The 23,528-nt window shown below is 37.1% G+C and overlaps 1 protein-coding gene across 2 annotated transcripts; it reads right to left on the reverse strand.

Annotated features, from left to right (window-relative positions):
* Positions 1-1,048: 1,048 nt before the first annotated feature.
* On the reverse strand, positions 1,049-22,776 carry LOC136260318 (uncharacterized). 2 transcript variants are annotated; one of them, XM_066054009.1, is made up of 15 exons: positions 22,655-22,776; positions 21,667-21,738; positions 20,640-20,711; positions 18,709-18,987; positions 18,596-18,658; positions 18,481-18,549; positions 15,065-15,202; positions 14,597-15,007; positions 14,191-14,289; positions 13,436-13,708; positions 13,124-13,189; positions 12,653-12,700; positions 7,289-7,567; positions 6,999-7,238; positions 1,049-3,025 (listed from the first exon to the last, which is right to left on the reverse strand). In XM_066054009.1, the coding sequence occupies exons 2-15, from the start codon at positions 21,728-21,730 to the stop codon at positions 1,158-1,160; spliced, it is 3,969 nt and encodes a 1,322-aa protein (XP_065910081.1). In that variant the 5' UTR covers positions 21,731-21,738; positions 22,655-22,776; the 3' UTR covers positions 1,049-1,157. The 2 variants fall into 2 exon arrangements, with proteins under 2 accessions (XP_065910081.1, XP_065910080.1); XM_066054008.1 differs by having other exon boundaries at positions 14,191-14,292.
* Positions 22,777-23,528: the final 752 nt, after the last annotated feature.

The following is a 23,528-nucleotide window of genomic DNA, read 5'->3' on the forward strand; positions in this document are numbered from 1 at the left end:
ATGCTACTGAGATATCCAGAGATGCTATATTATTTCACATTAACAAAAGTTTGGTGCTATTGTAGTTGTCACCTCCTGAGATAGGAACACCTGCAACGCTAAATCCTACATGAATATATAGGTGGTCTTGAACTTCTAAATGCTATTATGTATGGCTGTTAGGGATGCTGGCATAATAGGTATGATCTATGGGAATCAAGAATTATGCTGGCATTTTGAGGTGATTATAAAGCCTTTGCAGTAAGGAAATCTGCAGCTGCAGATTGCACAATTCTGTTAAAAAAATCTAGATAGTCTAATAGAGCAGTCAAAAATTCTAATATAGAACAGTTACCGATTATTACTCTAATAAAGCAATCAGGTATTAATGAAACACTCTAATATAGCAACCAATTATTTTAAGCAATGAAAATGGTTTAATACAGCAATCTTATTGGCCAGATGGTGGCATAATTTTGGGAATAATGGATATTTCTCAAAAGCATAATGGGTAGGGACCCGCCGATTATGCTGGCATAATTATGAGCATAATAGGTGCCTGAAAGCATTGAGCATAATGCTAGCATAATAGGTAGAATATTTTGTAACAGTATGAATTCTTGCTTATAAAAATAGCTATCACAGAAAGATCGATATACTCTAATAGAACAGTCAGTAACTCTAATAGAATAATCACATAACTGACTGTTCTATTAGAGTATATCGATCTTTCTGTGATATGCATTTTGACCAGTAGGTTTGTGTTTCAGCCACTTATTATTTATCCATAAACTGGAAATTATTAGCAGTGCATGGGAACTGAGGCATAAATAATTGGGCATAATTTGAGCATAATAGGTAAGTTTTGAGCATAAATTTAAGCATAATAGGTAAATTTTTGAGCAGTGCAGCATAGCATAATAGGTAAAATTATGAGCATAATCGGCGGGTCCCTAATAATGGGTGCTCTCACTTTTTGGAGCATAATAGCCTCATGCCTAATGACTATTACTCAAACATCAATATTACATGTGTCTGCACTATTCAGTAATTATGCATGCATAGAACATAAAATTAATATCTTATTAAATTCTTAACATACAAATTGTCTATAACATAATTATTCAATAACACAATAGATAAAAATACACATGCTTTTATGCACACTACAAAGAGTATTAAAAACTATTAATTTGCTGCCATTGCAACACTTGATGTGGAGCAACCTCTTGGAGTTTAATCATGTAATTGGCATTCAAGAGACTAGACTGATCTGATAATTTTGATGTCCAAATTTCATCGGCAACTTCGTCTACAGCAGGTGGACCTGATGCAAGGGCAGCAATGATTCTTCTATGCAAGTCAAGTATCAACTTGATTGATGGCAATTGTAATTTGAGAAAGAAGTCATGCTCGGGTGTAAAGCAATGCAAAAACTCACTAGAGACTTCTAAAGAATGTTTGTATTTCTGATCACACCCTGAGGCAACTCTTTCAACTAACTTTTTTGTACCCAATGCAACTTGCTTGAGAGAAAAATTGATAAAATATTCCTCAAGCTTTTTCAATGCACCATCATAATCCCTTTGTTTTACCATAGTGTCTACTTGTTGCTTTAGTTGATTTATTTCTTGTGAATACTCCATCATCACACTTTGACATTCTGTTAATAGTCTATCAGCTTCACTCTCAATGCTTTTTAAATCTGGAAATTTAGCAGGTGAGGTGTAAGCAACTGAGCAAACATTCTGCAAAAGATTGAATATGTCTGTAGACCATGAACCAATGTGGTGCTCGTTAATTTTTATAAAACTGTCAAATTGATTGTCATAGGTTTGTAGAACATTATTCAAACACCATTCTGGTGTACCTGTTATTTTATCAGCCGTGTTCTGAGGATTCCTACGTGAAAACAGCAAAATGCTTACTGTTTGACCCTCCTCAGCAGGATTCATAAATGCTTTTGCTTCTTGTGAGTCACCCAAGTGTTCCGGTGGGTTATAAACCTGACTGTCAAGCAGATACTGGGCAATGACATTGTGTATTTTGATGGCTTCTTTAGCATTTCCACTTGAAAGAGTAAACGTGATAAGGCCCAAGGAGTTTAGTTTATCTAACAGCTGAATAGAGCTGACTTCATCAATATTGCATAGCTTTGGAACATGCTGTGTTTCAATAACGCCACCTCCACCAATGTGATGAACCAAATTTAGTAAAGAGTCGTTTTCTTCTGGAGTAAGCAATTCTAAACTTGCTTCGACACAAGCAGTTAAGGCTGTTTTTCTGCTGTGTGAATCATTTTCATCAGAGGCACGAGTAACGTGTTCCAAACCTTTACCATAAAGATCACTTTGCAGATTTCCAATTGCGTGAACTCCAGCTTTCTTAAAGTTCATTTGCAATTGTCCCCTGGCAATGCAAAGAAGTAAAGGCCAAAAATGAAGGTCATTTGCTAATTCTCTGACTATCATTTCATCATCTTCAGAAAGCTGTCCTGTTGCAGATGATAACAGCTTTGTTGCTTCTAGTGGTTCCATTTGACCAACTATCACAACCTTACTGGAAGACAGTTGTTGGCAGACATCTCCCAATTTTGTAGTGACAATTATCTTGCAATTCCTGAATGCCATAATGTACGGCTGCGCATCATGCAAATTACAAACATCATCGATAATCACCAAGATACTTGGATAATTCTCAATTATCAGTGTATGAATGTATTGAGCAATGGAGTTCACATCACCATCAATCCTCAAACCACAAGATAAACGTCGGTATAGACGCCTTAAGGTTGAACGGGGGTCAGGGGCATTTGGTCCCAACTCTACGATAAGAAATCCATCAGGGAAATATTGCTTGGTGGTTGTACTATGACAGAATGCTTTTGCTAAGGTAGACTTGCCAAACCCACCATCACCAACAATAGTGACTGCAACGGCAGACTTTGCTTGACTGCTATCAAGCACTGCATCAGTTAGCTCTTTTTCCAACTTCAAACGACTGACATTATATTGAGGGATCGGTGGAGGCTGCAAAACATCATCACCTACAAGTACATAGATGCCACTTACAATTTGTTCAACATATTCTTGGCTGTATGTAAAAGTCTGGTTGTATTTGTTAGGTGCTGATGCATTATTAAGAATATGCATTTAAATATCATGTCAGGTTGTATTGTGTGTTGTTACAAATTTACTATGTTAGAATAGTGGTCAAATTGTTCTAAGGTTCCTTACGATTCTTGTCTAAAAGCACATGATATTGATGCATGGCTAGTGTTATAGTGGGCTACTGGTGTGCATTGTAAAGGTGTGAGAACATGTGGATAATGCAAAAGTCATTCGAAATGTTGGACTATTTCGATGAGCCATTATGGAAAAAACCTGCTAAACAGGTGTAGTGGTCAACGAGTTCTTACATGTATGAGTTACAATTAATGTACTTAACAGCTTTAAAATGGCATGTTTGACACAGCATTCTGTATGAGTTTCTATTCTACAAGAGCTTGTACTGAGGGATTGTTACAATGTATTCTCTACATGTAAAACACCTCCAGTAAGGATTAACAGCACCACTCAGTGCGGCTATGCTAGATTTAAGGCACACCCACATAACTAATCTATAATGCATATTTGTGGTTATTATTACAAAACAGCTGGTCATAAGGTTTCTAATAATGATAGTTTGTAATAGCTAATCTACCATTATCTGCTTGACTTCCACCTTAACAAAAGCAAAAATCTTGCCTTAACTATAGTGCGCATATTAACTTAATTAATGAACAAATTGTTTTGTCTCCAAATTTATTCACTGGGAATATGAACAAATATAATAATCGGGTATTTTTGTGCTACTGCTTGAAATGATAAGACAATACCTATCAAAACAGCGTAGCACATGATGTTTACACCTATTAATAGTAGAGAAACAAATGCTCGTCTTTGTGAAAGCAGAAAATAGAATGGGTTGATAATTAGTTTCGCTCATGTTTTAAAGCCAGTTGGTTTACAGGTGAGTTATTGCTAGCAGATTGACAAGCTATTGGAGTGAGGAGTACACAGAGAGAGGGTGCTTGTGAGATAACACTGTAACAAGGATGGAAGTAAGTCTCATAAAATAACGTATAACAACAAAATTTAGTGATAAACTAAATTTGCGATTTGTCACCAAACCGCCGAATTTCAATATTATTTTCATGCCTTGTGTCCAAGCTTTTGATAGCAGTTGTTGAGGTAGGAGACCAAGTGCAACTTCATGGATACTACTTACAAATTAACATAGCTCCATGCATGCAAATGGGTGTGGCTCACAATAGAAGCTGCCTGCTATGATACTAGAGTAGTACTCGTACTCAATTAGTGGGAGTGACTCCACGTAAGCTTGCAGACAGCAACAGACATAGATTTGTGCACAGCCATTGATAGGCTCTACATATGCCTACAGACAGAAACATATGATCCTGATAAGAAACTGGACTGCAGCAGGACCTGGATATTCTATAAAGCAGGCAGACTAAATGGAAAGTGACCCGGCCAGATACATGCAGTAACTGAATCCATAAGATAACATCTCAGCACAAAAAGCTCAGCTCTGTACAGCATGCACACTTCATATTTGTTAGCTTACACCCTTGTGGTGCACTACCAATTTTTCAGTGAGAGCATTTTGCCAAATTAAAATTATACAACAGCAATTTTATAGCAAATCACTAAATATTAGTTTCACCAATATTAGTTGTTATATGGTACTGTACAGAGTTGAGATGTGGTCACTTATAACCTTAACAAGTAGAAGGAAAAATTTGAAAGATTAGGGATCAAAGTAAAAAATGTAGTGAAACAAGAGAATAGCTAAAAAGTGGTGAAACAAGGAAGATTGCCTATACCTGCAGATATACTAGTGGACTTTAAATCCCTAACCTTCAGTCTATTAGGGATTAAAATATCTGCAGGTATAGGCAACCTTCCACTTGTTTCACCACTTTTTTAGCTTTTCCCTTGTTTCACTACTTTTTCTTTGATCCCTATAAAATTCCTTCTACTTGTTTGTATAATTGTGGTGAATGAACCGCATTAAAAGAAAGAATGGCACCAGGAATTTAATGCCATGAAATTAATTTGCATCAGAATGCATGCCCCAACAATCAATTATGTAATGGAAAGGGAGGTGGCCATTACACTTTGTTTTCAGCTACCAGGAATTTCAGTTCCATTTGAAAATTATACTGTTTGTGTGATGACGTCAACAAGTTTAAAACAACGTGATTACATCATCATGCAAAAAGCCTGTTTTCAAATGGAACTGAAATCCCTGGTATGCTTCGCCCGTTACAAATGAAGAAGCGTCTCTGCAATCAATCCAGTCACTATAGAAAATACGGGTGATAGGCAACACAGTCACAGGGAAGCCGCATCGTGCTATCACGAATCGACACCTTGCGTTGTCAGTGAAAAGAAATAGAACACAAAGAAAGGACAAAGGCAAGACCATGATGTGTGTACATACAGCACATTGTATTTCCATTTAAAAATTGCGTGCCACATGTGCGCATGTGCACACAAGATTGATTAATGCTTCATGGAACAAGTTGCTGACATCGGGGACTCAGTCTGTAAAAGTAACTCTGTGAAGGATTGCACTGAAACCGTGTGTATTAAAGCAGCACATGCGTGATGCAATTTTTAAATGGAAATGCAATCTGGTGTATTGTACATACTGTGGTTGGCAAAAAGGCCAGCACATCTCAGGACAAAGCGACGTCGAACATGAAGAAATCAAGCCTGTAGCCATCCATTGTCAAGTTATGGTTGGCTGGAAGAAAATGTAAAATTCTGTTAAGGGAGCAGGCAACTATGTCCTATAGCTTCCGTGCATGAATACAATTACGAAGCTACTCACACTAAAATTAATTCTTCTTCTACAGTTAATAGTAAAACTTCCCAAAAATTCTTGTAGTGGCTTGTGATAGTATTTCTTTACAGTATGGAAACAGATTTTTAGGACTACTACAGCTTCAGAAAACCAAATTTAAGGAGATTGCCATTTTTCATAGAAAAGTTTAGAGAATTCAATAGTTCATTTGAACTGGTACTGCAAAAAATCCATACTTTCTTACAAATATACTTAGGAAGCAGGACTGGTGACAAAGTTGAAGAAGCATGGGACCAAAGTTGAAGAAGCATGGGACCAAAGCTGAGAGACTATAGATCCAAAATTTGTGGAATTATGCAATTTTTTTGGCCTAAAAGACTAAGCCGAGTCTTATAGTCAATACTTCTAATTGGAGATGATTTTTTTGTGATGAATTTTAAGCACCACAAACACATTTGATAGAAAAGGGAGTGGAAAGCAAGCAGTGATTAATGAAAACCATCACTTTTTTGCATGTGAAGCCATAGGGATTAGTAGTTAAATAGAAAATTCCATAGAAACTGTTTTTTGAAAGGGTTTGGGGGTCAATCTGAAGACATTTTTGGGCTTGGCAATGCTTCCAAGCTGTCATGATACGGTGATATTTTTGGCTGGAAAAGCCCAGTTCTTCGTGATCCCTAATATACAGTACTACTGTACTGTATGATAGAGTGCACACATTTAATTGTCAGTGATGAAGTAATTAAGTCTCTCCAGTCCTGTGAGTCCAGCTGGTAATGTGCACAGATTGAGATAGCAGTCAGTTTTAAACTCTTTAATCCTTTGTAGCAGTCACGTCTACAATTAGCTTAGAAAGTCAAGCTGATTTAGTAATACTTAATATATTAAATGCCACTGCTACTACATGTATTACCTCTTGAACAAAGCATGCTGGCTACACACTGTATATGTACTTAGCCTGCTGTTAGGTTGTCCCATTGGTGTACGTACTTGATTGTATGTGACCCAGTCCAAAAACATTAGTAATTTAGGCATTTTATTCCAAGTGCTATTCCAATATTTCACTTCATATCGCACATGCGCCTATCACTCATGCATAATAAGCAGGCCAGGTGTCTAATAACAACATACTCTACTCATAATACTACCTGAATCAGTTTCAGTAACATCATGGCTGTGGTGGTGATGATGATGGCAATGGGGACAATGAGAAACAGCCATGACACTCTTAGTAGTGGTTCCATCAGCAGCGTACATGTGTTGCTGATGGGGATCTTTAATGCAAACAGTTTTTACTCCTTCTGGTGTTTGCACTTTTAGAAAAGTAACAGGTTTGATCCTCCAGTCTGTCGACCCCTCTGGTTTGTTACTCAAAACAGCAAGGATCTCTGTAAAAATAGTGCACACAATAGTGTCACATATTATACATTTTGCATACCATTTCTGAACATTTCAAGGTTTTGTTTTAGTTCGCCATCTTCAATCATATTGTCTAACACATCACAGAACTCCAACATGCGCTCTTCAAAGTCAAGACTTAATATCAGCCTATCCAACAATATTCGATTTGCTTGAACTGGAGTCTGGCACTTTTCAATTTGACTGCGAAACCTGGAATCAGTAGCACATATTCCAGCTACCGCAGAGAGGTTTTTAATAATATTTGGTGATAGACTGTGACAAAGAGTGTGGTAATATTTCTTTAGAATTTGCACAACTAGAACAAAATATGGAAAACATGTAAGAATATATCAAAATCATATAGTAATATTAAACACAATTAAGTACTAGGAAAACTAAGGGAACATAGAAATAAAAATTAGTGAAAAAGGTCGTTTACACCTGAAGATCTACTAGTGGACAATTAATCCCTAAATCAGTCAAGATTAAATGTCCACTAGTATATTTTCAGGTATAGGCAAGCTCCCTTGTTTATTTCTATGATCCCTAATTGAATTTAAACAATTCCTTGTTTACTTTTTTGTAACATAATTATGACTGGTGAACTTACACATACCACATCAAAAGAAAGAATGGTTACAGACTTAATGGTTTTGTTGCCCCAACTATCAATTACTGAAAGAGAAGTGGCCTTTTCACTTCGTTTTCAGCTATATTCAGCTATATTCAGCATTACAAATGAAGAACAGCACAAGAAATGCCTCTGCAATCAATCCACGATTCCTGTTACAAATGTAGGACACGCTACAGCAAATTAACACTTTATGCTGTGAGTGTCAGCTAAGAGAAAGAAGGACACAAAGGAGGACAAAGGTAAGTCCATGATGAATGCATTGCACATACTGTGGTATGCCAAAAGGCACTTGTTGGGCTCAAGCAAGTACAAAAGTCAAGCCTGCAGTCTTAGCCATTATTGTGATACACTTGTCTGAAGGTATTAGTAATTAAGTCACTCTGTCAGGAAGTGGAAAATTTTATTTAAATTGTAGTAACCTATTGGAAGCATTTTGGATTGTACTGAAGGCACTTTCGGGCTCAGTTATACCTAACCAATATTGCCAAGGTGTCATGGAGGTATTGTGAGGCTGGTTTCTGGTCAATTTTTGTTTTGTGAAAAAATGCAAACTTCCATGATCTCTAATATACAGTACTATTACAGTAGTGTATGATATTACTAATTTACTATTATAGTAGGGATTCCCTTCCAAATTGTAGGGCCCACCAAAACACTGCTGTTTAAAACCATCATAGAAATATCACACACAAACAAGAACACCTTTACAAAAGTGTTAAAACAAGAAAACATGACTATCAAATTGCTTTTCAAAAAAATTGCCAAAATACAATTTTTGCTACCTGCCTGAATTTTTCCACCCACCCACCTGTCTGACCACAGTTGCAAGACAAGAGCCTAACAAAGCTGCAGACAGCCACCATTTAATGCCACAATACTTTAGACCACATAAACTTAATTATTAGTTTCTTATCCCCACCCACATTGCCACTTTTCTTACCTCATAAAGGATTTTTGCACCATGCACTGGTAGCTAAGGGAGGCCAATTAGCACCTTTTATAGCTGGTACCTTGCTAGAGCAGTCTAAGAAAATTGCATTTTGAGTCATTTTAGCTAGCTAATTCAGCTATCTAGTTAGTAAAAATAAAACAAAATACACCCTCCTGCACTGCTATTTTGAGTACAGAAAGATGAGAAACTAATAATTAAGTTTATGTGGCTTTAGACATGTACCGTTTCCTGATTCTGATAGTGTCTGCCCTCTGCCTTTTCTTTTATCTTTAGCCATTTCTTCATGCAAGGAAACCATAATTTTTTGTATAGCCTTTCCTTAGAGGAGCATCACAAAACTATTTCAAGCATTTGGGCTACTGTCAGAGGGATGTATCCGCACCTATACAATGATCAGATCATTACTGAAAGCAGAGCACACTTTAATGATCTAGCTGCATATGCTGCAGTTTTACTGTAGAAAACAAGACATGGCAACCATGCATGCCCCTTGATCTATGACATACTTGAGATAAGCAGCGAGATCAAGACACTCTAATAAAAAAGTCATCCTAATAGAACAGTGATGTATTCTAATAAAACAGTCACACATGTATAGCATAGCTATGCCATAAAAAAGTTAACAGACTAGTGAATATAGTTAAAAACTAATTTAATGAAGTAAAGACCCAATGATTAAATAGTAGTAATGAATGATGGTAAAAATATATATTGAAAAATCCCTATTTTGCATTGAGCAGATGGTGGTAAAATGCCAATGCAACAATTTCCCCACAGAGATAATTATGTGGTAATACCATCATTCATACCTCAGTCTTGACCCACTACTTTTTGTACTAGTAATAGCATGGATAGCAGTGAAATTTGGGATAAATACCACGAGTTTTGTATTGGAAATGGGGATAAATTTCCAATACAACAGGAGTGGTATTTATCCCAAATTTCACTGCTATACCCATGCTATTCCATACTCGCTACATATACGCATGCTGTACATTATGCAATTTGTCACTATGTACTAAACATGCGTCAACACTAATTGGCACTACATTGTTAACATAAATTCTAGCCAATGAAATTGCAATTACAACTTTTTCACTGCTATCAGTGAAATACGGGATAAATTTCACTGCTACTATTGAGACTTTTGTATGGGCAGTGAAACAGGTATGGTATTAATCACTGAATCCCTACTTCATTTATCAATAATTACACTGTATAATAAAATGAGAAGGAAATGTTTACAGAGTCTTTGGATGCTGGGTATAGAGGACTTGCAGCGTGACGTAAATCATTGTAATTGCTAAGCAACCGTAGCTGTCGGCCATGTTTCGGGACAGTGTTTTGGCTGAAAAGCGCTTTCTCAGGATTTGGTACAGGCTGTAATGAAGCGAATCAGTGTTGAGTTGTGTTGAAAATACCACCCAGCTCGTTAAAAAAGGCGACGAAGTTAGAATTGGTGAGTAATGTATCGGAATTTAATTAGCCACCTATTTCACGAAGCCAATGATAAGATTTACTATTTCGAAACCAGCCCCGCTTCCCAGTGCCACTATACCCAGCACTTAGTGAATAAATCTCGTTACCTTCATTCTGACCCAATATGCGCCATAGAAAGTTGTCCCGAAACATGTCTGCCTAGCAACCGCTGCTTCACGCGTGCAAGTCCTCTATAGCCACAACTTTGCTTGAAGTTTTGTTAACGGTATAAATGTATGTGACTAGATTTTACAAAACCGATCCAAATCGCACATCAGGCAAAATCAAACTAACACCTCCAGTGGATAGCTACACTATTGTACTAGTAGTTTTGACACTCAGTACCACTCAAACTACTCGAGGCTGGTTTCAACAGACGTCTTTTCTGGGTGGTGTGTAGAGCTCGAGTGGCAGTTTTAGGCCTTGTGAAGGACCTGGCTTGGCAAGAACCAGTGGTTTATTGGTGGGCAGCCTGATAATGTTGGCCAGACATTTTCTGTGGATTTTGCTACATATCAGCCACTAAGGAGCCAGCACAGCCCTGTAATCTCGTCTCTGGACTCCAATCGTGGTCTGCCTCCATTTTGAGGTCTAGCCCTTGCCCACCCCACCACCCCCCACCCCTTTATGAGCACTTGTGATACTACTTCGCTCGTCCAACTGCTCAGATTTTCTCTTATTTGGCGGGAAACTCTACAAGCAGCTACAAGTACTGGAAGTGGCCTGAAAGGTAATAATAGATTGATGCATCTTTTGTGTAAATTTCATACACGCGCTTGCTATCCTTGGAGAGTTATGCTGGCTTGAATTCTTTAAAGCCGTTTATCTTGAAACTTCTAATGTGCAATTTGGATCGTTCTTCCAAAATCCAGTCACAAATTTCAATATGAACATTCACACAATTACATACTAAGTTTCTTTCATGCCTTCCATACTTTAATAGTGTTGATTGGTGCATATCTACTTTTATATATCATCAACAGCTGGATGCAGCAGACATGGACATGGACACGGACTCAACCCAAAACACTATGAAAGTTTGGAGTGACTAAAGTTTTGTGAATTTGGTAAATTACGGAATTTATGATTTTTCCAATCAGCTATTCAGTGTATTGTTCTATATCAGCTGCATGGTAAATTTGCCAAAATTTTGTTTGCCAACTGTTTCACATGCTGATCACCAAACTTAAGTTACACCAAACCTTCACTGTTTACGGTATACCAATCAGCTGTCATGGCCACACTGCTAACTTCAAATGAATGTTGAACATGAGGTCATAGATTATAGACATAACATTGGTACAGCTAGTACCATAGGTAGTATATCTTATACTATCTATGTTAGCAGGCATGGTCAAGACCACCTAGATCAGCTTTAAAACTTTGTTATAATATCACTGTAAGCTGCAAGAGTGGTTGTGGTTTGCACCATTGATAAACCATTGATTTACTAATAGAGCAGTCACATGTAGAACAGTCATCAATAAGTACTGTTCCTGTGCATGGGTGGACTACTACAAGCTGTTTCATCTCTGCTCTTGAATCAATGCAAAGCAATTATACAATTCATTACTTGACTAAAAGACAAGAGACCTGACTTCTTGACTGCTCTATTACAGCATTACAATGGACTACCGAAAGTGGATAATTTCTTTACTAACATTCTTTATAATCATTCTAACACAATCACAAAGTTTTGAAATTAGTGTGACAATACTTCTATGTTCACCCACATCTGTTTACTTCCAGCAGTGAAAAATATTCCATTACATAAGCATTATTATGCTCACTGAAAGCAATTCTTGGAAACATGAGTCAGTATCATAACAAGTCATCAAGAATTGTGAATCCTGCAACTTAAACAAGTTTCTATATAGCTGCTAAACCAATGATGGATACTGGATATCGACTGCCCATCTGTCTGCATGTAAATATAGTACGAACAAGTGGCATGGTCAGAGCAGTTGACTGTAGTATTAGAGAATTTTTGGTTGGAGTCCACGTCAACGTTTGTGTCTGAGTCTGCATTACCATTTGTTTGCTTGCAAAAAGGCTGACAGCATTTAACTCTACTCTATGTAGAACTTAAGTACTTAGTAGAGTTGTACTACAAACATTGTTATACACATACTGCATTTACTAGGTTAAATGTCACACCTTCAATAGCAGCTGCACTTTGAGTGGTACAACAATCAATTTTAAAATAAGGGCATTTTCAAGCATCAAGTGGTGGTCAAATTTGAAGTCGCTGTATCGATTTTTAGAACTAAGGTAATCGATGCAACAGTGTTTAACCAAGTAAATATGGTACACAACATACATATATGCATTACTACCTTTACAGTTTGGATCAATAGCCTCTATACGAGAAAACACTGGAGGATCTATAGAAAAATGACAACAGACTTTATTGTTGTATCACCAAATATAGAACACACATCATATCACAGTGTAGACACATAACTCTGACAAGTGGTACGACAGCAATTTGATTTGTGACCCCAGGCAGCAATGTTTGAGATTACCCATGAATTTGCTTACTCCCTCTAAAATGGCTTTGCCACTACTTCTACCAGCAACAACTCTTCCAAATTTTATTTTCTAACAAAGGCCTTCTCAAGATGATCACATAATTGTTGTACACTACACACACACACACACACACACACACACACACACACACACACACACACACACACACACACACACACACACACACACACACACACACACACACACGCACACAAACACTGTACTACACTATGAGGAGTCTGCAGACAGATTGTATACTTATTAATTTATCTTACCAGGTTCGTCATCCATCTTACTGTGGCTCTTGGGATGAGGCTCTTTCTGAATATTGTTAATAACATCTAAAAGATATATCATTTCTCTTAACACACAATATTCACCATTTTGTATCTCTTAAACACAATAAATTATTACCATGTTCATACAAAATCTACACCCCTTGTGGATGTGATGATCAGTATCTCCATCTGACAGTCAGGGACCATCAACAAGTGGTGTGTTACCAGGCATGTACAAACACACTACACACACACACACACACACACACACACACACACACACACACACACACACACACACACACACACCATTGCGTAATTCATTAACAATGTTAGACATGCTGGGTGATTCACTGATTTTCTCCAAGTGATCACAGAGGTCAAGAAGATCCTCCCTGCACTTCATGTGTACAATTAGAGAATCTAATATCTTCTTGTTGGCTAGTATGGTTTTTGTACAGCCAAGAATGCTGGTGATGTCTGTGTCCGTTAAATGCTGCTCCAACTTGCTAACTGTATGCATGTAGTTCTCAGGGAAGCTTTGATAGAGCAAACTATATCTGGATTTGAGTGGCTCAAAACCTGTATAATAAATACAGAGATTATTTAAATACCATACTGACAAAATTGGCATTCAGAGATTTTTTTCCAGAACATACACTTTGATTAGATATGAATTACTCGATCACTTCCACAGCACAGTGACCATCAATCTCACAAAATTATAAATGAATAACTCCTAAGAATAATATACAATGAAAGTTTGACAGTACTTTTTATAATTTCTTACGCACCATTACTGAATGTAATGCATACGCAGTAATTACAGGTTGAAATGCAACTTTAAAATAAATGGATAGTGTTACATGTGGTCAATTGTTTCATATTATCAGTTTGCAGACAGTAGACACATGCAAAATCAGCAAAATTAATTTTGATTTTACAAGAAAACTTAATAAACAAACAATGCAGTTTATTTTACACTTGACGAGCATTGGCGCCAGGTAAGCGAGATTATAAACCCAACCACTTAAGAAAATAGACAAGATATACATAAGAATTACCTTTCTCTTCCAGTAATGTAACTGGATCTACTGCAGGACCCATAACAGAAGCTGCTGCAGATACACTGGGTTTGGCTGATGCTTTGCTACTAACAGATGCTGCTGCAACCAGAAGGCATCATTCACATAATGTTCAATACTATATACAGTGAAACATCAATTATCTGGTGTTTACATAACTACAGTTTTGTGTCTTTGTGTGAAATCATAACATTCAGAGGTGCTCTAATAGTACATATTCTAATAGAGCAGTCAACTTTGTATACATACAGAAGGTGTTCAAGATGAGGTCCCACTGTATAGTTTGCTTTACTCTGAACACACACACAAACACACACACACACATGCATGCATGCACACGCACACACACTATTCATTTCAAATGGTACCACAATGGTTTACTGACCTGTTGTAGCAGTAGCTTGCAATAGTGACTTGTCACTCAATGGACCGGTAGGATAAAGATTTTCACTATATGATGTGAGTGATGAGTGATCTCTACTGGGTGAAAATGGAGATGATGAAAATTGTGGTGGTGACTTGGCAGGAGTTGAAGCTTCAGAAGAATAAGATCCCTCAAAAGAGGTATTATGATCATGAGAGAGTGTGTGAGGCTTAGACTTCACTTCTTCACTGAACACGTCAGTTTCTTCTGCTCCAGACAGCTGAGGTGACAGCAACACAGGTTGGTGAGAGGGAGTACTGACTGTGTGACTGGTGTTTCCCTCCAAGTTTGGCATTGTATGATGAGTTGTGTCATTTAAAGTGACAGTGAAAACTGATTGAGATGTCACTGGTGGTGTGTACAAGTGCTTGGCTGGATTAAGAGCAAAAAAAAAATTACAATGCATAAAACAAAAGTTGAAAGCTTTACTTTTGTGTAGCACTGGTGATGTGTCAATAGTTGGTGAATCAGACAAGGTGTGGCTGTCTGAAACTATTGAAGTCCTAACCCTTCGAACTGTAATTTCAGCTTGAAATTCTTTTATCTCCAACACTGTAACATCTTCATCTGAAAAATATGCAACGCTTCAATAGTTCAATAGCTATACAAGGATTATCATATAGTATGATAGTACTGTATATTAGGGATCATGACGGTCTGGCCACAAATGTCACCCAAAACCAGCCTCACAATACCTTCATTGTGCATTGGCAGTATTGGTGTGGTATAAGCAAGCCCAAAAGTATCTACGGAGCAGCTAAAATTGTTTCCGTTAAGTTGCTACAGAATCTTAAAAATCTTTTGCAGAATTTTCTACTGACTGAATAACTAACTGCCTGCCTGCCTAATTCCTTCAGACAAGCATAACCCGATAACCACTGAGGCTATGGGCCTGATTTTTCCACTGTCAGACATCACTTCAGCCTGACTGGTGTCTTGGCATACTGCAGTACATACAATGCATACTTCATGGACTTACCCGTGTCCTTCTTTGTGTCCCATTTATCTTTGCTGACAGCAAAAGATGTAAATTCGTGGTAGTGCAATGTGATGGTTTCCCTACATAATGAGAATCGTCCAAGTTTTCCGTTGTGACTGGATTAACCCTTCACATACCGCTTTTCATTTGTAACGCTGTGCAATGGGCCGAATGCAACTGAAAACAAAATGTGATGGGACTTCGCTTTTCAGGAATAATAGATACCGTATACCTGGAAATTTTCACAGTATGTATATTTTATGGTTATGTCCTTAGTCAGGATTTTCATGTTTTAAATTTCACGGATGCCTCTTAGCTCAGAGTTTTCGCATTTTAATTTCACGGATTACTGTTGCTTGATTTGAAAATTTTTGTTCTCGACCACACAGCTACGAAGGTCTGCATTGATATTTACTTCAATCATTGTACAGATTGCTAAAGCATGTCTGAACCAAGTAGCACAGTAGCGGCAATCTCTGTACGAGGCATATCGGTAGTCTATAGTCTTGCAGTAGGCCAGCTTCGTTTGTGAGCCACATCCACTTTAAAATCGGGAAGGTGTGATCACTGTTTGTAAGCATATGTGGAGTCCACCACATATGCCTACAACACTATCACACATCAGGAGCCACACTAATTTATTAGTAAGGTAAGTTGAAGTTTGTAGGACACACATAAATTTTCACGTGATAAAATTTCACGCTAGTTTTACTAACCATGAAAATTACGTACTGTGAAAATTTCCGGGTATACAGTAGTTGGGGCATGTGTTCAGACGCTAAATTAGGCATGTCTGGTGTTCTTCCTTTTAATGTGGTATGCGTGGGTTCATTAGTCATAATTATGTTAAACAAACAAAAATTAGGAATTTTTTCAGTCTGATTAGGGATCATAGCTATAAAAAAGTAGTGAAACAAGGGAGGTCACCTCCACCTGCAGATATACTAGTGGAAATTTAATCTCTAATTTAGTCATGGGTATAGACTGAAGTAGATATTAAATGTCCACTAGTATATCTGCAGGTGTAAATGTGACCTTCCTTGTTTCACTACCTTTTATGGTTATGATCCTGAAAATTCCTTCTACTTGTAAACTTCTAATACAGGTATTTTAAAAGCTAGTAGACCATTGCAATAAATAGTACTGAAACAAGGGTGAAAATTTTATCCTATATGGCCCAATTACCTATGTTTAATGAAACTTGTCTAATTCACAACAAACATGCATCCTCAATACACGTACTTTTGTTAAAGGCATGGTGGAAATATTACAAACAACTCCTGATTTATCTTTAAAACACACAAAATCATTGAAGTACTACCAGTGAATCGACTCCTTAGTACAAAGAAATGGGTAAGTCCTTATATGCATTGTACCAAACATGCTTATGCTGGAAAAAAAAGTAGCATTAGCTGTTATTGAGGTACATTTGTCTGAAGGTGTCAACATGGTGATCTTATAGTCAGTCACTTGAAAATTCCATTTCTTTTAAATTCTGTAGCAAACAACCAGAAGAATTTCAAGTTGCTCTGAAGGCACATTTGTGCTTGACTATACTTAGAAAATGGTATGCATAAAATGCTTTGATCTTTGGAAGATAATGAGGGTCTTTAAAATCCACCAAAAACAGGTTCTTACAAACCTGCTAGCAGAAAAGACCTCAGGCATTGCAAATCTCACTTTCAATCATTGATTTGGTATGCATATTACACACAAATAGTCTGCAGTGAGCTACCAGTAACATCATGGAAATTCTGTTTAGTGCCCATCTGTTTTCTAGAGTGTTATAAGCATGTTTTGTCTTCAATTAATTTGTAGATGGCCTTTACTAAAGACCTAGATCAGTAAGCTTCTTTGTAGAATGATTATTTTGTACTATTTGTATGTGGGTGTGGTCCGTATGCAAAATTGAGACTGGTCTTTATACTGCTGTTGCACCATAAATACAACTTGTGACAACTCATTATCATGATACTCAAGCCAACTATTACATTAATGCACCTGATCTTCACACTGCTGTAATGCTATAGCATGCAACTGGTCAGTTCCCTTGTTGATACAAATTATCTTGACTAGCGTCCATCTTCAGGAAACAGCGATAGGTACGAGCCTCAATTTCTCTTCAGCTATTTGACAAAACATGTTCAGTTTTCCACACTCATAGTAAGACTGCGTGACAATTTTAAAGCAACATCTAATTCAATCTCACAATAACTCCACCTACATGTTCATATAAAATACTCTCATTTTCTTAAGTCGGTTGGAGACCACGCCCTTGGATCTTCATGCTTTAAAAACCTTGGTTTGCCTCGGTTTTTAAAATCCACAAAGATCCTCATGCTAGGTGTCTCTCTAACCTACACTGATATGGTATGAACTTGTTGAAGCACTGCTAGAAAGGTAAGAAATGGCATCCTTTCACTTAAAGAAATAACTTCTTTGTGACAGTCTTCTTTAGATTTCAATGGCTTTACTACTATACTGGTTGTAATGTATGAGTAAAGGCAAGAGTTCATAATATTTGTATGGGGGAGAGTGTCTAACTGGAGTACATTCAGCAAACACACTGCTGCAAGTAACACCTCAGGCTTCTCTTAGAAGAAAGGCTTGACCTTATCAATGCCAATCATCACCTATCAACAGTTCTTAGTCATCAGTTGAATCAGGCTAGAGGTGCAAAAGTGATCTTGCAGCAGTGGCCATACTGGCAGTTAGATACACTCCCCCATATAAATAATTATGAAACTCTTGCATTGTAACCAACAGACCTCTAGTGCTCTACAGGTTATTCCAAACACTTGAAATAAGTTGAATGCATACATTTGAGGTGATTTGACTATGCTACGGTGTTTTATAGCCAGCTTACCAACAGCAGAATATGAAGGTAGATCACTGGCCTCAAATTGTATCTTCATATCTTGATCCTCATCTACAACTGCACAACATCAATTAATACTAGTAGTACATAGAACATGTAGTACCTTCAGTATTTTCATCAACAATAACTGTAGCCTGAATATCTTTATCAGTTTCAGCTGGAAATTCTATACACATTAATAAGTATGTAAGTACTAGTCAATGTACCCAAACTTACCATCTCTCAGTCGATCAATCATCATACGAAGGTCAGGTAACTGTATCAATTGCTTCACGATGGAAAAAAACTTTGAAATGTCATGGTCTTTCTCAAATTCAGTTAACAAAAATGTCAAAACTCTTTGGTTGCAAATCCGTACAGTTCTGCCACTACAAATGAATGAAATCACTTCACTGGAGATATGGTAGTGTCTTCTCAGTACTTCAACACTCAGTTTACAATTTGGCATGAAGCTTTGATAAAGAATATTATAGTATCTTGTCAGCCTAGCATAGCCTACAAAATATAATGTACTCAAAGTAAAACCTACAATTAGGAAACATGATGGTGAACTATTCAGAAAATATACTGGATCCAAGTACACTCTTACACCTTTCATTTTGACAAATAGAAGGTATTTTCAGTCTGATTAGGGATTATAGCCATAAAAGGTAGTGAAACAAGGGAAGTCACCTACACCTGCAAATATACTAGTGGACATTTAATCCCTAATTGGGTAAAGACTGAAGTAGGTATTAAATGTCCACTAGTATATCTGCAGGTGTAGGTGACCTCCAATTTGTTTATGGCTATGATCCCTAATCAGACTAATGTTTCCTTCTACTTGTTTGTTTACTTTTTTATAAAATAGTTATGACTAATGAATCTGTGCATACTCTATCAAAAGGAAGAATGATGTCAGGCATTCCATTAAAATAATTTTGCATCTCCAACTATCAATTATTACTGAAAGTGAAGTGCCATTGTGCTTCATGTTCAGCCCAATACAGAAATGAGCAATCAATCCAGACACAACGGAAACTTGGACGATTCCCATTATGTAGGGAAGCCATCGTGTGCGCTACCGTGAATTGATACCTTTTGCTGTCAGCAAAGATGAATGGGACACAAAGGAGGACACAGGTAAGTCCATGAAGAATGCATTGTACATGTTGCTGTGGTATGCCAAAAGGCACCAGTCAGGCTGAAGTAACATCTAACAGTGAAAAATTAGACCCATAGCCTTAGTGGTTGTCGATTTACACTTGTCTGAAAGCATCGTACAGGCAGGCAGGTTGGTTAGTCAGTCAGTAGAAAATTCTGCTAAATATAAAAAAATAAATTTCATAGCAACTTATCAGAAGCACTTTTGGCTGCTCTATAAACACTTTTGAGCTTGCTTATACTGCCAAAGCACCATGAAGGTATTGTGAGGCTGGTTTTAGGGTGATGATTTTGGCCAGAATAGCACAAACCTTCATGATCCCTAGTACTATCATACTATATGATAAACCAGGTTGTCAAACCCACATTCAAGTTCATATGTTCACCTCAACCTGGTCAAAGTCCTCAGCTCTACAAGTAATAGTGAATTACAGTTTGGTTGTGAACAGACACTAGCTGGGGTTGATACTAAACCCTTGCTTTTGTAACAACGTAGTACGTATGTAAGGATGCCAATTTCTCTATTAAAATCTGTAGCATACAACCATAATGAAATCTAGTGATGTGCAATATATTGATAATATCATGTATCGTGATAAATTTCTATATCGTAATTAAAAAATGGACTATTTTATATCGTGATATTATCGTGACACATAATGCTGTGGTACTTTTACACAGAGCTTATTAGAAAATGATGTTTAAGACAGTATTGTACTTATTTTCTTTAATAGAGACTTCCAGAGGTTAGGTGGTGCTATATTGGTACTTTTATATGTGTATAAGTGTTACATTTGTAATTTATTACCATGACTTCATGCTGATTTATATATCATGATAATTTATCGTATTGTGATAAAAAATGTATGCAATAATCGTGATAGGCGATATACAAATATTTTATATTGCTCAACACTAATGAAATCATCTACTAAGAATTGTTCACAAATTTCATTTTTAAAGATGCATTTGTAGACATGTACCACATTGATCTATACACTAACCAGAATGATTACTAATTCTGCTACAGACCAGTGCAGTTTCCTCAAGACATTTCTGAGACAACACTGGGTCATCTGTAGAAGAAAATCAATGTGTGTAACAAACAGATGATGCTACTTTACGACTATATTGTGCACTTGCGTACGTACAAACAGGGAGATGTAAGGGTATAACAGACAATTGTATGTATATATGAATATGTATCCTTCAATGACAGTAAAAGTATCATGATAGGCTTAAATAACCAGAATGTCTTTTGTGGTGCATGTCATGGTCTAATATATATCTAGAAATGTAACTATAAATATACAATTCAGACTTCTGTTACACATTCGTACATCCATCTTAATCACAATGCTCATGTGGTCAGCTATTGTTCACACTAAATGTGACTGAATTTTGGAAAATCACCCATATGGACGCACATAAAATAATTAGAATTTTACGTTTAGTGGGTTGCTAGTAAGCGCAGGACATAGTTTTGAAAATATTTCAAAAATTTTCTTGAAATTTAAGGTATTGAGAATGGCTTAAAACTATCAACAAGTAGATTTGCACTATAAAGTTTGTGATTTGATCATTAAATATTTTAGGTGTCAAATGCACCCATATGGGTGATTTTCCAAAATCCGGTCACAAATATATCAGCACACACTGAGTGACTAGGTATAGTGTACAGTGAGCATTTATCTTCAGAACTTAAACAACAAAGTGATGAAACAGCCAAAATCAGCTATACAATGTTATAGTTCTTATGGTATAGCCAATAAGTGCTGGCTTCGTGAATTTCTGTAAGTGCTATCTTCACTAGGGACACCAAAACTCTGTTGAATATAGAAAATATCTCAAACTAGGCAGTGACTTGAACCGCCAGCAATATGCATGCAGTCCAAGCATGCACAAAACACTATACCAACATGGAGTTTGAATAATCAATATGACATCTGCTTTAAAAATCACGTAGGGTTTCATTCACACTTATCACAAAGCTCTGCTGCCAACATGTGCTAATGTGCAGCATATGCATACCATGTTGTCTTTCATCAGTCAGTAATCCTTGCCATGGTACATCTGAGTAAACCTTTTTGGACATTGCCACAGCTAAATGAAACAACAATGTAATAAATTACAAAAGTGCAGCGGATTGGTTAGACAATAAACAAGTACAAATAACCTATACATGAAGTACCAACAATTAGAATGCTCCAAAAAGTATCAAAATGTGTAATGTACTCAAATGTATTCAGCCCTTTGTTGCAAAATGTTTCAATACTGCCAATAGATCCTCTCAGTATATACCTAGCTATGATACTGCAAGTCTGTACCAATATCCACCAGATTCCAGCCCGAGGGGTCCGCAACAGGCTGAAATCTTGCTTGAAATCCGAGATCCAAAATCCCAACTAACAAACTTTTTTCCGAGTATTTCTGTAAAATAATATAACGTTTTTTGTAAAATTACGGAAATCACAGTCGCAGCAGAGGGAATTGAAATCTGATTGAAATTCTCTGAGAAATCCTATAAAATCTTAGCAATATCCTATCGGAATCCAATTTGGAATCTGTATGAGCTTTTTAAATCTATAAGATATTGAGATCTCGTGAAATCCTGAAATCCCAGCGAAATCCTGAGATCCCAATGAAATCTTGGACACCATTAATTTTTTGCTCTGTTGCTGACCCCTCGTTCCAGCCGGAAAAAGAAACTGTGACTGGGCAAGATTAATTTGCAATAAATGGTCCATAATATTACACCATCGCTCTACCACAGCCTCCACAATTTCCTTCTCCCGTAATCTACCACAACGAATGTGGCCAACATGGTGTCCTATGCCTTAACTAAATACATAGTCAGTCTATGATGTTCTGACTATGCGTAAAGCCATTCCACTTCTTAGTGCAGGCTCTAAAGCAAGCTACATTGTCCAGCCCAAAAAGCAAAAAAAAAAAAAATTGTTCGCAAAAACAACACGATAAATATGTAAAGCACACCACGAACACAGTCTAAACACCTTACCGATTTATTTTCACTCTGAACCGGTCCTCAAATTCGACAGGTAATTGCCGATCAACACGAGGATCATCACCAACGGATGTTGAACAACAGGGGATTTTTTTTACGATTCCCCTAAATAGTCCCTCTACGTCTCGCTTACGTCAATAACTATATATGGCGCGCACCCAGTTTATATCTCGTGATTTTCAACCAAGGGATTACTCCCTGAAATCTAGAAATCCTGCGAGGAGCTAGTGTAGTTTAATATCTAAACCAAAACAGCCAAGCTGTTAAAAAAGAGTGCAGCCCTCAAAAAGGCCAAGGTGAAAAAAGATGTGAAATCCAAGGTGGTGGCCAAGAAATGGCTGTGATGGTAGGCAAAAGTTTTAATTACGACAATCCAGGTGAATTTACGTTGCCTCCTCCACTAGGATTAGGCACCAAATTCACCTGTTAAAATTTTTGCCATTAACCCACCATCACAGCCATTTCTTGGCCGCCACCTTGGATTTCACATCTTTTTTCACCTTGGCCTTTTTGAGGGCCGCACTATATTTTTTTACAGCTTGGCTGTTTTGGTTTAGATGTCACTTCTTCTTATTATTATTATTATTATTATCAATTTACCAAAAAGGAAGGCATACACAAAAGGCAAAGCCTGTACAAGGTGTCCACCTACAAAAAAACAAACATACATATACATATACCTATAGTACACTACAAACTAAACAGTACACAACAAAACACAAAACAGTGATTAAGAAGTTACTTGACACATAAGTAATTATAAAGGTGATGCCGGAAAGACTTTCGATTACTGTCTTCAAGGATATGTAATGGCACAGTGTTCCAGAAGAAAGTTGTGTTGACAAAAAAAGAATATCTCCTAGAATTA

The sequence above is a fragment of the Dysidea avara genome, chromosome 7 (genome assembly GCF_963678975.1).
Source record: "Dysidea avara chromosome 7, odDysAvar1.4, whole genome shotgun sequence".
NCBI classification, from domain to species: Eukaryota; Metazoa; Porifera; class Demospongiae; order Dictyoceratida; family Dysideidae; genus Dysidea; species Dysidea avara.